The sequence below is a fragment of the Tupaia chinensis genome, unplaced genomic scaffold (assembly GCF_000334495.1).
Source record: "Tupaia chinensis unplaced genomic scaffold, TupChi_1.0 Scaffold000305_1, whole genome shotgun sequence".
Lineage (NCBI taxonomy): Eukaryota > Metazoa > Chordata > Mammalia > Scandentia > Tupaiidae > Tupaia > Tupaia belangeri.
The window spans coordinates 1,201,905-1,216,677 of NW_006159795.1; the positions used below are offsets into that span (position 1 = coordinate 1,201,905).

General features: G+C 36.3%; 1 protein-coding gene across 3 annotated transcripts in view; it reads right to left on the reverse strand.

Annotated features, from left to right (window-relative positions):
- The window catches only part of SLX4IP (SLX4 interacting protein), a 227,267-nt gene that overhangs the window by 207,344 nt on the left and 5,150 nt on the right, over nt 1-14,773 (reverse strand). For all 3 annotated transcript variants that reach the window (XM_027772825.1, XM_006150912.2, XM_027772826.1), the window contains exon 2: nt 1,817-1,872. In XM_027772825.1, the coding sequence (XP_027628626.1) occupies nt 1,817-1,843 (27 nt within the window). In that variant the 5' untranslated portion in view covers nt 1,844-1,872. The remainder of the gene's footprint in view (nt 1-1,816; nt 1,873-14,773) is intronic.

Sequence of the window (14,773 nt, forward strand, 5' to 3'; positions counted from 1 at the left end):
GTGCCCTCTAACAAAACTCAAAAGAAAAAAAAAAAAAAAGGTTCCAGGAGAATTAGAAGAAGCAATACCAAAAGAGAATTTTCCAAATTGATATAAGATTTGAGTATTCAAACTGAAGACATACATTGTACCCCAGGCCAAGAAAATAAAAAGAAGTCTATACCAAGAGGTTTCATAGTAAAATTAACTGTATAACGACAAAGACAAAAACTTAAAAAAGAAACCAGAGAAAAAAGACAGATAATTAAGAAAGAAATTACTTTAGGGCAACAGCAGACTTCTCTGGTGACCAGACCCCATAGATATACCCTACCAATCTCCCCTTCTCTATGAACACATGCTGCTTCTTACATCAAGAGTTGCAGCTTCCTTTAACTATAGGCCTAGGTAACTGCAGCTCCAGCCAACAGCAAGAAAAGAAACCAAACACTTGATACCAGGCAACCTAACGAATCATGAGAGAGAATGAAATGGTTGATGTTTTTAGTTACTAAGTTTTGAGGTCATTTTAAACCATCAATAGGTAACTACTGGGTCATTGGGAAAGTCCTAATGTATTTTTTGTGTTTTCCTATGCAACAATGCATCACGACTATCCCAGTGATCCAATAAAACATTTCTTGATAGCAATAATAGATACCAAAAGACAATGAAAACAAAAAAAAAACTTTAAGTGCTCAGGGGAAATAATCCTCACCCTAAAATTCTAAAACAAACTAAATGTCTTTCTAGTGTATAACCAAAGTACATTTTAGACAGACAAATAAAAGTTTGCTACTTATACATCCTCACAGAGCGGAATATTAAAGAACATATGGGTAAACAATACAATTTATAAATTTGTCAGTAAATCTAAATAAGCACCAACTTGGTTAAAAATAAGACAAAATTACAATATTAAACAATCTCAAATCCGATCAAGTAACTACTGTGATTTATAATCTGATGTTCTGAACTGGTATTTAAGATAACACTAGCATACAGGAACTATCCTAAAAATGGCCAGCATACATGAAAGCACCTCAAAGATCCTATACTCACTATTTATTAGCTCTTCCCTCTCCTCTCAGTATCTCTCACATATGATCCTCACAACCCTTTACATCAAGAAGGTCCTAGACCCAGCCATCAACGGATAGAGAAGAGAAATTTGTAAGAAGACAATGAAAGAGGGAAGGGAAGAAAACCCTCCCTTGACATGCACCAAGATGCAGCCCTTGCTACCTGCTTCTTTTTCTTTGACCTTCTGTCCTCCTTGTAATAATCAGAATCATGCCATAGACATACAATGTGAATGAAGATTTTTAATGTTAAGATCACGTTATAACTAAAAAGTGTCTTACAAAAGACTAAGGAAATCTTCATAACTGTATTAACTACTAGTTTTTTCCTCCATCTCATCCTTAAAATATAAATAGTCAGGACCAGCAGTTGGTGTAATGGCTATGTCACAGGACTCCCATGTAGTCAACCGTGGTTGGAGTCCCAGACCTGGTGGCTTAAACTCACACCAGGCGCATATGTGTGCATGCCCAAGATCCCGAGAGGAGAAGGGATTGCAGTGTGGCCATCATCTCTGGGGTGTGATTTCTCGCTTTCTGTCTCTCTGTCTCTCTCTGTCTTCCTGGTGAGCACACACACTCTATAGGAAAAACTTAATAAAAAATTAATAAATGGTCAATGTGCCTATTAAAAATTTTCAGAGACTCAAATGTAAAGAATAGAAAGTTCAGAACTTCAATTTTCAATTAACACAGAACTTGTTTTTATTAGAAACTGATTAACCATATTCAAGAAAGCTAGTAAGATTACTTACTTTAATAGCAAATTTCTGGGATGCCATGGCCTACTGATTCCAGAGTAACTATAAACCTTTAAGAAAAGAAAAAAAAATATGATTAGATATAAGAAAAATTTCTTTTTATTTGTATATTACCTAGGGGAAAGGTGGATGAAGAATAAAATATGAACAGGCATTTGTGCAGTGAATGCTCAATCACAATTATCCTTAATCAAAATACTGCATTCAATGATTAACTTGAAAACTACCTACCAAGCAAAGCACAGGCCCAGATGACTTCCCCGGTACATGCTACCAATATGTACAGAAGGATTAATACTGATTCCTCACAAATTCTTAATAAGAAAATAGAAGCTTAAGAAAAATTTCTCAAATAATTCCATGTAACTAGTATCATATTGACACCAATACCAGGTACAGCTATCACAAAAAACTATACACCAATATCTTTTATAAACAAAGACTCAAAAATCCTCAAAAAAATACTAGCAAACCAAATACAGAACCAAAAAAACTTCTATACCAAAGTTAAAATAGATTTTTCTCAGGAATGTTAAGGTGGTTAATATCTGAACATTAATCATCATAATACAAACCACATTAGTAAAATAGAAGAAAATAATAATCACTGCACACAAAATATTTAACAAAACTTAAAATGCATTATTGATTAATTAAAAAAAATCCAGGTCAGCAGGTGATATGGTGTGTGAGGTGCTGGATTCCCACATGGCTGACTGTGGTTCAAGTCCCAGACCCAGTGGCATGTGTGTGTACTGCCCAAAATCCAAAAAAAAGAATGAAGGAAAAGGGACTGTGGCCTGGCCATTATCCCTTGGGGCTGATTTCTCCTTTCCTTATGTCTATGTCTCTCTCCCACAAGTGCACCCAACCAAAAGCAAAAACAAATACAGAAACAAACAAAAAAGGAATAATTATGGAGGTCAGTCTAGCCCCTTAATTAAGTCCTGTACATATGGAGCTAGATCCCACATGGCCTGCCACAATTTGAATTCTGCAGTTCGAAAAATATGCCAGGCACCTATTGAGGGATGCTTGTGCTATCTTGCATGCTCACTCTCTTTTTCTCTCTTTGGTGAGTTCATGTGCCAACTAGCAATTAAAAATTTTTAAAAAAAGAAATTTAAGAAAAACCCACTGCTAAAATAATATTAAATGGTTAAGTAGTAAATGTTCAACCCATAAGACAAGAAAGAGACAAGGATTTTGCTTGTGTCACTTCTATTCAATATTGTAGTAGAGGTCCCAATCAAGGCAACTAGACAAGAAAAAGAAATAAAAGGCATCCAGATTAGTAAGGAAAAGAAAAACTATCTATCTGTACAAATAACATGCTCTCATATGTAGAAAACATAACAAATCACACACACACACACAACCACAACGATTAGAATAAGCAAGTTTAACAAGCTTATAGAATACAGGATCAATATTTAAAAGACCACTACATTTCTTTTTTTTAATTACTTTTTAAAATTTATTTATCATTATTATTATTTTGTAACTTGCTACAGGGCACGTGCACACGAGAGAGATAAGGCAAGCTGCTAGGTCTGGGACTCAAACTGCAGTTGGACATGTGGGAGTCCAGTAACTCAACCACCATGCCACCTGCTGACCTCAGTTCACTATATTTCTATAAAACAGCAATGAACAATTCTGAAATGAAATTGAGAAAACAACTTATAATGGGACAAAAAAGAATACTTATGAATAAATATAACAAAACAAATACAAGATTTGTACATTAAGTCATAAAATTTCCTTGTTAAAAGAAGACATCCCATGTTCATGGATTAGAAAACTTAACACTATTAAGATGGCAACACTCTCCAAACTGATGAAGAGATTCAGCACAATCCCTATGAAAATGCCAGCTGATTTCCTTGTAGAAACTGACAAGCTCATTTTAAAATGTATACAAAAATGCAAGGAATACAAAGTAGCTAAAGCAACCTTGAAGAACAGACTTTTCCACTTAAAATTTTACTAGAAAGTTACAGCAATCAACATGATACAGTACTAGCAATAAGAACAGACATATAAGGACCAGCAGGTGGCACTGTGGTTAAAGTGTTGGACTCTCCTATGGTCAAGCATGGGTCCTAGACCCAGTGGCTTGAAAATCACACTGGGCATGTGTATGTGTTTGCCCAAAATCCCAGGAGGAGAATGGAGGAGAAGAGATTGAGAGATGGCCATCCCCCTGAGGGGTGATTTCCTTCTGTCCTTCTCTGTCTTTCTCCAGGGAGCACATGTGCCTTATGGCAAAAACCTATAAAAAGAAAAAAAAAAGACATATACATCAGTGGAATAAAATTAAGTGTCCAGAAACTGATTCAGACATTTATGGGCAGTTGATTTTCAACAAGGACATTAAGAAAATTGGATTAAAATACCGTCTTTTCAACAAAGAACACTCAAAAACTATTTATCTACAAGAAAAAATGACAAAATTGAATCTCTATATTACACAGTATACACAAATTAACTCAAAATGAATCAAAGACTTAAGACCTTATAATAATTAAGGTCTTAGAAGAAAACACACACATAAGTTTTTATGACCTCATATTAGCCAATAATTTCTTAGATATGATACTGAAGTATAAGTAACAAAAGAAAAAAGAAACTAGTAAATTAGATTTCAGCAAAATTAAGAACTTTGATCCAGCCTGGTGATGCAGTCAGTAGCAAACTCAAATGCCATACCAGAACCACATGGCTGACTGCAGGTTCAGATCTCTGGGTTGCTGGCAAACATGCTGGGTTCATGAACACATTCCAAAGATCTTGATGAGCTGCAAGGCCCATAAAGAGGATCATGGCATGATGAAATCCCGCCAAGTGTCTCTCTCTCTCTCTCTCTCTCAGGAATGCATGCATTCACTATCATGAATAAAATAAACTTTTTAAAAATATAAAAAACTTTAGAACTTCCAACTAAGAAAAGAAAAAGATAACATACAGAATGGGAGAAAATATCTATAAATCATATATCTAATAAGGGATTCAAATCCAGAATACATAAGGAACTCTTCCAAGTAAATAAGAGAAAACTAACTTAAAAATGAGCAAAATACTTCAATAGACATTTCTTCAAAGAAGATGCACAAATGTCCAATAAGTGTTTGAAAAGATGTTTAACAACATTAGCTATGAAGAAAATTAAAATCAAAATCAAATGAGATATAATTTTACATCCACTGGAATGGCTAAAATTGAAACAATAAATGATACCAGGTGGTGGCAAAGATGTGGAGACATTGGAACTCTTCATACATTGCTGGTGTAAATGTAAAACACTGTGGCCACTTAAGACAGTGTGGTAGTCCTTGGAAAAATTAAACAGAGTTGCCATATTCCAGCATTTCCATTTTTAGGTATATACTCAAGGGAAATAAAAACATTATACCCCTACTAAAATATATAATGGAATCTTCACTTTTCTTTATTATAAATACTACCACAGTGAAGATTTCTTGCCTAAAATTCATTTCCAGGTATACCTTGTCCCAAGAGAATGGGAAAGGTACCAACACCTAAAGTTGGCTATATGCATACTCCCCTGATTGGAAAACAAAGCTCTCTACCAAGCTCATATCTGAGATGTAGAGTTCTTCCTTCCCCCTATGCTATAGAATTGACACCAGAAAAGCAGGAAAAAGTATATAATTTCATCAGATGACTAGAAACCAGCACAGAGGCACAAGAAATACGGGAAAACAAGAAAACAACTCTCCCTCAATGAAAAAAAAAAAGGAACTCTACTTCTACCATAGATAGCATGAAATAATTTGAAGCAATAACAGAAAAAGAATTCAGACTATTTATGGTGACAGAAATGATGAAGTATTTCCAGGATTTGAAGTAGGAGATAGACACTATAAAAAAGAACTAGTCAAAACTTCTAGAGATGAAGCTAGTAATAAAGGAAATCAAGACCTCCCCTGAAAGTATTAATAGTATATTGGAACATGCAGAAGATGGAATCTCTGAGTTGGGAGAAAAAATCTTTGACTTAGATAAAATCACTAAAAGTAATGAAAAATAATAATGAAGACAACATACGAGAAATACTAGACACTATTAAACACCCAAATAATAGGTATTCCAGAAGGTGAAGAATCAGAAAAAGGCATAGAAGATCTATTCCATAAAATACTTGCATAAAACTTCCCAAATCTAGCGAAGCATTAAAACATCCAGATCCAAGAAATACAAGAGACCCCAAATAGAATCAACATAAGAGCGGAAATACATTAAACAGAGAATAAACAGACTATACAGAAAATAAATAAAACCCAAAGCTGTCTCTTTGAGAGGATAAAGAAAATTGATGCACTGCTAGCTAGACTAATTAAGAAGAGAGAAAAGAACCAGATAAATTAAATTTGCAATGGAATAGGCAATGACACAACAGATAGAACAGAAATACAAAAGATCATTAAAGAATACTATGAGCAACTATATGCCAACAACAAAAAAAAACCTGGATGTGACAGACAAATTTCTGGACACATGTAATCTACCAAGACTGAATCAAAAAGGCATAGAAAATCGAAATAGAGCAATAACAAGCAATGAAACTGAATTAGAATAAATAACCTCCCAAGAAAGAAAAGTCCAGGTCATGATGGTTTCACTTCTGAATTCTACAAACCCCCATTCTACTCAAACTATTTCTTTTTTTCTTTTAAGAGAGATTTTTGCTATAGGGCACATGCACTCACCAGAGAGACAAAGAGACAGGAAGCAAGAAATCACTCCCTAGAGGGGATGACCGTGATGCAGTCCCTTCTCCTCCATTCTCCTCTTGAGATCTTAGACACACGGGAACCAGTAACCAGTAGTTAGCGTAATGGCTATGTCGCTGGACTCCCACGTAGTCGACCGCGGTTCGCATCCCAGACCCAGTGGCTTAAAACTCACACCAGGCGCATGTGCGTGCGTGCCCAAAATCCCGAGAGGAGAATGGAGGAGAAGGGATTGCGGCGTGACCATCCCCTCTGGGGGGTGATTTCTCACTTTCTACCTCTATGTCTCTCTCTGTCTGTCTGGTGAGCACACGCGCTCTATAGTGAAAAACCTCTGAAAAAAAAAAAAAATCTTAGACACAAACGGACATGCTCCCAGGATGAGTTTTAAGCTGCCAGGTTTGGGACTTGAACCATGGTCAACTATGTGGGAGTCCAGCAACATAACCATTACACCATCTGCTGGTCACAATCAGAAAGGAAGTCACCAGGTCCAGGATTTGAAACATGGCCCATGTAGGGGTCTAACGATTCAACTACCACACCACTTGCTGGCATTTCTACTCAAACTATTTCTAAATATCCAAAACAAAGGAACCCTACCAAATTCATTTTATGATGCCTCCATCACCCTCATCCCCAAAAATGACAAGGACGTAACAAAAAAAGAAAACTACAGACCAATATCTCTGATGAATACGGATGTAAAAATTCTCTACAAGACACTAGCAAATTGTATCCAATGACACATTAAAAAGATTATACAGCATGATGAGGCAGGCTTTATTCCAAGGATACAAGGATGGTTCAACATATCCAAAACAATAAATGTAATACGCCATATTAACAGAAAGATAAAAACCATATGATCATATAAATTGATGCAGAAAAATGTTTAATAAAATACAACATCCCTTCATGATTAAGACTTTCAGCAAAATCAGCATAAAAGGGACATTTCTCAATACAATGTAAGCCATATTGAAAAACCCATCATACTGAATGGTGAATGCAAAAAACTGGAATGAGACAACACTGCACACTTTCTCTGTTCCTTTTCAGTTTAGTACTGGAAGACACAGTCAATGCAATCAATCAAGAGACTAAAATAAAAGGCATTCAAATAAAGAAAGAAGAAGGGAAATTATCTCTATCTGCAGATGACACAATTATATACAGAAAAAATCCAAAAGAATCCACAAAAAAACTCCTGAAAGTGATAAATACACTTAAATACAGTATTTAATTATTTATACTTAAACACTTGAATACAGTAAAAATGGCAGGATACAAAAATCAATATATAAAAATCTATAGTATTTCTATATGCAAACAAGGAGCAGATGGGGGTAGAATTAGAGAAAGCATTCTATTTACAGTAGCCATAAAAAGTATAAGATATTTAGGAATAAACCTAACCAAAGAAGTCAAAGACATCTACAAGTAAAACTATAAAACAAACAAACAAACAAAAGCAACAACAACAAAAAAAACTATTAAAAAAATTTAATGACATCAAAAAAGTAAAAAGATATCCCATGTTCCTGCATGGAAGAATTAATATAATCAAACATCAGTGCCACCCAAATTAATCTACAAATTTAACACAATCCTGATCAAAATACCAGAGACATTTTTCACAGATTTGGAAAAAACAACATAGAATTTATCTGAAATCATAAAAAAAACCTCTATTGTCAAAGTAATTCTGCTCAGTAAGAGTGGAGTAGGAGGCATCTCCTGACCCCAAGTAGGAGGCATCCTTGACTCCAAAATATATTACAAAGCTGTGATAATCAAACCAGCATGGTACTAGCACATAATAGGCATGTGGGCCAATGGAACAGAATAGAGACCCCAGAAATAAACCCCAAAACATAAAGCCTACTGATTTGTGAAAAAGGGCACCAGTCAATCCAGTGAGCAAAAGAAAATCTCTTCAATAAATGGTGCTAGAAAAACTGGGTATCCACCTGCAGCTGAATCTGGGACCCTATATTTCACTATTAACAAAAATCAACTCGAAATAGATCAAAGATCTAAGTGTAAAATCTCAAACTACAAAAACTGATCAACTCAATTAAAATATAGGCAAATGAGCTTAATAGATAACTCTCTAAGAAAAATGTAAGAACAGTCAAAAAGGATATGAAAAAATGTTCAATATCCCTTATCATAAGGGAGATGCAGATCAAAACTACGATGAGATGCCACCTAACCCAGTCAGAATAAAGAATGATAAGTGCTGGTAAGGCTGTGATGAAAAGGGAACCCTCCTGCACTGTTTGTGGGGATGTACATTAGTATAGCCACTGTGGAGAATAATATGGGGGTTTCTCAAAGACCTACAAATAGAACTACACCATGATCCAGCACTTCTACTCCTGGGTATCTACTCAAAGGAAAGAAATACACTCAGTCAGAAAAGTACTTGCACATTATTTAAAAGTACTTATGGCATTACTTACAATTGGTAAGACATTGAAGCAACCCATATGTCCACAAATAGATGAATGGACTGAAAAAGTGTGGCACATATACATTATGGAATACTACTAAGCCATAAAAAATGAGGCCCTAGCATGTGATAGAAAGTGGACAAATATGGAAGATTTACTGCTAAGTGAAGGAAGTCCGACTGTGAAAGAGAGGCATTGTATGTCCCCACTCAATACATACCAAATGTCTGCACTGGAGAACAACTGTGGATACTGGAGAAAGTATGAGAAGAGTGTGGAAAATGGGGGAGGGTGAGAGGAGGGGAATCAAGTGTAAAAACAAAGAAGCTAAACATTTAAAAGACACAAAAATGGAAAATTATCTGTTTATGATAACATGTATGATAATGTCTTTAACTGGACTAATATGCAGTGTATTCATGCTGGGAAAATTCATTTTGCATGCTGTAATGATATATAGTGATTGAGTGTATTAAAAATATATAAAAATTTAATAGAAAGATCAGAAGGTCAAGTGAGTTAATCTCTCAGAAACTTCATCAAAAAACAGACCATAAAGATAAAAAATAAGAAAGAATTAAAGAAACAGTATATAGAAGGCAACACAGGAAAATTGGGATGGCAACAGACCATATTAGGACACTAATAACAAAAAGAATCTTTAAAAGAGTGTGTGGGGAGGTGGGCAGTGTCTTGGATATAAAGAATATAACAGTTCAAGAGTCAGAATTGGTTCCAAATTGCTTAAAGCAACTCTAGAAGCAAAGCGCCAACTGATAATAACCTCAAAATTCTGAAGACAATTGTTTCCAACATCCAACTGTATTTAAACTTAAGGAAAAAAACATTTTCAGACATGAAAAATCTTATAAAATACATGTCTCATGTATCCTTTCTCAAGAAGTCACTAAAGATGTGCTTCGCCAAAATGAGGAAATTAGGAAAGAGAAACATAGAGAAAAGAGGAAGGACAAGATAAGAGAAGGCTGAGAACAGCCAAGGATCTGGTAGGAGATCTCTGAGTGAGAGCTGCTAATAGAAAAGGGGGACTATTGGTCTGGACCAGAGTAGATCCCAAGACTCCAGAAGAGGCAGGTCCAGAAATGTCTGTATATGTGCCCAGATGAATTTTTGACAACTGGAGGAGAATATGAGAGTGACTTAGGACACATACATGGAAAGCTAAGCAACCAAATAACAAAATAATGATAACTTCAGGATAAACAAAACTGCAGAAAATAAAAAGTACTTAAAACATGGCTAAGGTATAACTAGCATTTATAGTCATAATAGCAAACATTGCATCTTGACTTAAATGATATGTTTACAACAATCTTAAGAGGGTGGGGAATATGTATCTGCATGTGTTTGTGGTGGGTACACATGAGTTAATGGAAGGAAAAGCTCTCTTTAAAGTTAATGGAGGTAAGGGCCAGCAGTTGGTGTAACGGCTATATCTCTGGACTCCCACGTAGTCGACCATGGTTCAGATCCTGGAGCTGGTGGCTTAAACTCTTGCCGGGCACATGTGCATGTGTGCTCAAGATCCCGTGAGGAGAATGGAGGAGAAGGGACTGTGGCGTGGCCATCCCCCCTGGGGGGTGATTTCTTGGCTTTCTGTCTTTCTCTCTGTCTTTCTGGCGAGCGCACGCACCCCAAAAAAGTTAATGAGTTAATGGAGGGATCAGCAGATGGTGTAATGATTAAATCACTGGAATCTCACATAGTCAACTGTGGGACCTAGCAACTTAAGCTCATACTGGGAGTCCCAAAATCACGAGAGGAGAATGGAAGAGAAAGGACAGTGACATGGCCATCTCCCCAGGGGGTGATTTCTCACTTTCTGTCTCTCTGTCTCTCTCTGTCTCTCCGGCAAGCACACATGCCCTATAGCAAAAATCTCTCGCTTAAAAAAATTTTAAATGAAGTTAATGGAAAATTTTATAACCAAAGCCTAAAAACAATAAAAGTAATAACAAACAGAGTCATTCTAATGAAGTAGAAATTCTTAAGTGCTAAACTGTGACCTAGTCAGGAGAATAAGAGGAAATAAGCTGTCATATTTGGAGGCAGGGGTGAGACAAAAACCATCATTCACAAGCCTTGTGTGTGAACTATATGGCTGTGGAAATTGTCTTCATGGATACTTTCACAACAGCATTGCCCAAAAGAAACATAATGTAAACCACAACTGAAATTTTAAGTTTTTGAGTAGCTGCACTTAATGAAAAGGTAAAGGGAAGCAGGTGAAATTAGTTTCAATAAAATATTTAAAGCAATACACCAACACGTTATCTTTTCAACATGTGACCAATATAACAATATTTACATTCTTATTTTAATTAAGTTTTGAAATAGTGTATTTTATATTTCTAGCACATCTCAGTTTGGGCTAGGTGTATGTCCAATGCTTAATAGACATTTGCAGTTAGTGTTACCATAATGAATGTGCCCTGAATCCCTCTTTTATAGAAGAAGCATAACAATGCCTAACTCAAAATATTGAAAGGACTAGGTATATTAAAAGTCTCTCTTAAAAAACAAAAATCTGTATTAGGGTTTAAATCTTGGAACATCCTGGGTTTTTCTAAACTTGTTTTAACTGATCATTAAAAAGCAAATGTGCGGGGACCAGCAGTTAGCGTAATGGCTATGTAGCTGGACTTGCAAGTAGTCGACCGAGGTTCGCGTCCCAGACCCGGCGGCTTAAAACTCACGCTGGGCGCATGTGCATGCGTGCCCAAGATCCCGAGAGGAGAATGGAGGAGAAGGGATTGCGGTGTGGCCATCCCCCCTGGGGGGTGATTTCTCGCTTTCTGTCTCTATGTCTCTCTCTGTCTGTCTGGCGAGCGCACGTGCCCTATAACGAAAACCTCTCAAAAAAAAAAAAAAAAAAAATAGCGGCTCAGGAATCAAAGGAGCTGGATCCCACATGGCTAAGTGTGGCTTAAGTCCCAGCCTTGGTAGTTTGAAAAACACACAAAGCACAAGTACATGTGTACCCCAAATCATGACAAGATGGAGGAATGAAGAAGGGACTGCAGCATGATCATACCCCAATCAGGAGGTGCTCTCTCTTTCTCTGGGAGTATACACACATTCCAACATATATGAAATATATACACACACACATGAAGCAACTATACATCAAGCAACTATACATCTTAAAAAATTGCTTCTCTGGGCCTCATATTTGATTTAGGTAGCAGCAGCAAGCCTAATCCCTTGGTTTACAGTATCAACATTAGAGGCCTTTGCTAACAGAGCTGTCAGTTCAGGTCTAAAGACACCGGCATTTTTATTTTGTTGACTGTTTTTAAGAAGTATAGTATTATTTCCAAAAAGAGAAATTTTCTAAATATTTGAAAGTATATCATTTACATGAGCATGGAGAGATGTTAAAGTATATTATACATCTCATGAAAAACATCGTATGCTCTATCCTGCATGCTTGAGTTCACTTTCTCTGTCCTGAAAAACAGGCTTTCTTTCAAAAAGACAAGCTTTAATAGTGTATGACCCTAAAAATGTGTGTACGTGTATATCTTTAGTGGAGAAAGAAAAATCCCAAGATCTTCAAGAAAATTGATTTTGAGAGAGAATGGAAGTAGATTAAACAATATCACATGACTATCCTGTCATTTAAATATAAAGCAGAGATAAACTCTAATAAAGAAAGTCCACGACCTTTTAGATTATTCTGTGGGAAAATCCAAGGCACTCTGAAATTCACATTTGTCTTCCTTTTAGAGTTGCTGGCCTATGTCATGAGCAAAAGCAACCACTCTGATTAAGATGACCAGAAATTCATTCTAGGTGTCTAATCACTAGATTTCTAATTTTATCTGAAAAGTTATTATGCTTCTGTCTATCATCTAAAAACTATCACTAGTAATGGGAACAGAAACAGAAAACAACAAAGGCCCTAGAACTTCTGAATGTATAACCCTAATACAAGAATGAGAAATTATTCTCGCTGCTTCTTCCCACCCACCCAACACAAACACAAACACATGCTAATTTTTGTACCAAGAAATACACCATCAAGGAATCACAAACTTTAAACTTGAATAAAGGACCAATGAAAAATGACAAATGCGCAAAGGTCTGGCTTGTGACAACTTAGATAAAGTTTGAAAGGGCAACTTCAGTGTAAAAAACAATTGGCTTTTCCTATTTCTCATATGGTCATTTTGAATGCCAAAGTCTGCTTGTAAAAACAAAATTAAATGAAGCACTAAAATTAGGATGTTTTCTTTTGTTTGTGATTAAATGTAGTCCAAATATAAAATTCTCCACCCAGATTTATTCTATGGAACAGTCCTACCTATTAGTCTATATCCTTAACGCAACTGATGCGTGATCAGGGTCTTTCCTTTCTGCTGTACAAAAAAAAAAAAAAAAAAAACACTCACTGGGCCCCCATGAGATGTTTCACTAATAAGCAACATTTAATTTTTATTTAATACCTTGTCAGATGCAGACACAAGCACCCACACACAGTACAGTCAAAATGTCAGGCTCTAGCAAAACATATTTCTTCCAGTTTTGCCTCTTCACCTGACCTTAGACAGGCTAGACAACTCCTTTAAGGCTTCATAAACATGAAATGGAGTAACAGGTCCTGGGAGGATTACACCTGATCAGATATGTAATTAGTTGGCCCAGTGCCTGAGTCACAGCAGGTACTTAGTCTGTTAAGTAGATAATTATTAAAGGGACTGCGCGAGCACACAGTACATAATCCGCTTTGTAACTTAAGGTCCACTCATAACTATTGTTTCCTGGTCATAGTCACAATAGGAAAAAGTCTGATCATCATTAATGCAATTGTTTTAAAATCTAATCTTAGGCCAGCCAGGTGGTGTGATGGTTAAGGTGACTAGATACAACATGGCACATCACACAGTTCAAGTCCCAGACACGATGGCTTGGGAAAAGAGAAAAAAAAACATGCTGGGCATGTGTATGAGTGTTCCCAAAATCCCTAGAGGAGAACAGGGGAGGGTGAATTGTGGTGTGGTTGCCTCCCTCCCCACCGCAGGGTGTGCTTTCTCATTTTCCCTCTCTCTCTGGCGAGTTCATACTCCCTATAGCAAAGTATTAAAAAAAAAAAAAAAAAACCTAATCTTTTCAATGCATATACCATAACAATGGAGAACAGATCATCATTTGTTAAGGGTGAGGGTGGGGAGGGTAATATAAAGGGGTAGCAGAAGGGAATCTGGGGGGAGAGGGTGACACATCTGTTCTGTATCCTGATTTCACTGTTAGTTACACAATTCAATGCATTGATTGAAGCTTGTGAAACTCAGAGTGAATTTTACTGTATGTAAATGTAAAATATTTTCTAAATGCAAAAACACCAAAAAAAAAAAAAAAGAAAGAAAGGAAATAAAAGGGAAAAACAAACAAACAAACAAAAAAAAAAACTCTTTTTCAATGAGAGAATAAATTAAAACAATGGCACAGAGGGCCAGACAGTGGCACAACACTAAAACATGAGGCTCTGAAAACCTGATCCACATAGGAAGGTTCTAAGTTCAAATCCAGAAACCTCTGTAAATATGCTGGGCACGCTGATCTGCAGTTGGCTGAAGCTGTGGTTGGATGGGGGGGGGGGGGTCCAAGACCCTTGTAGGTGCTAGAGTCCTATCTCCCTTGCTCATGAAAGAGATAAAATCTTAAAAAAAAATTAAATAAATAAAAGCAGTGGCACAAATGAACTTTATATC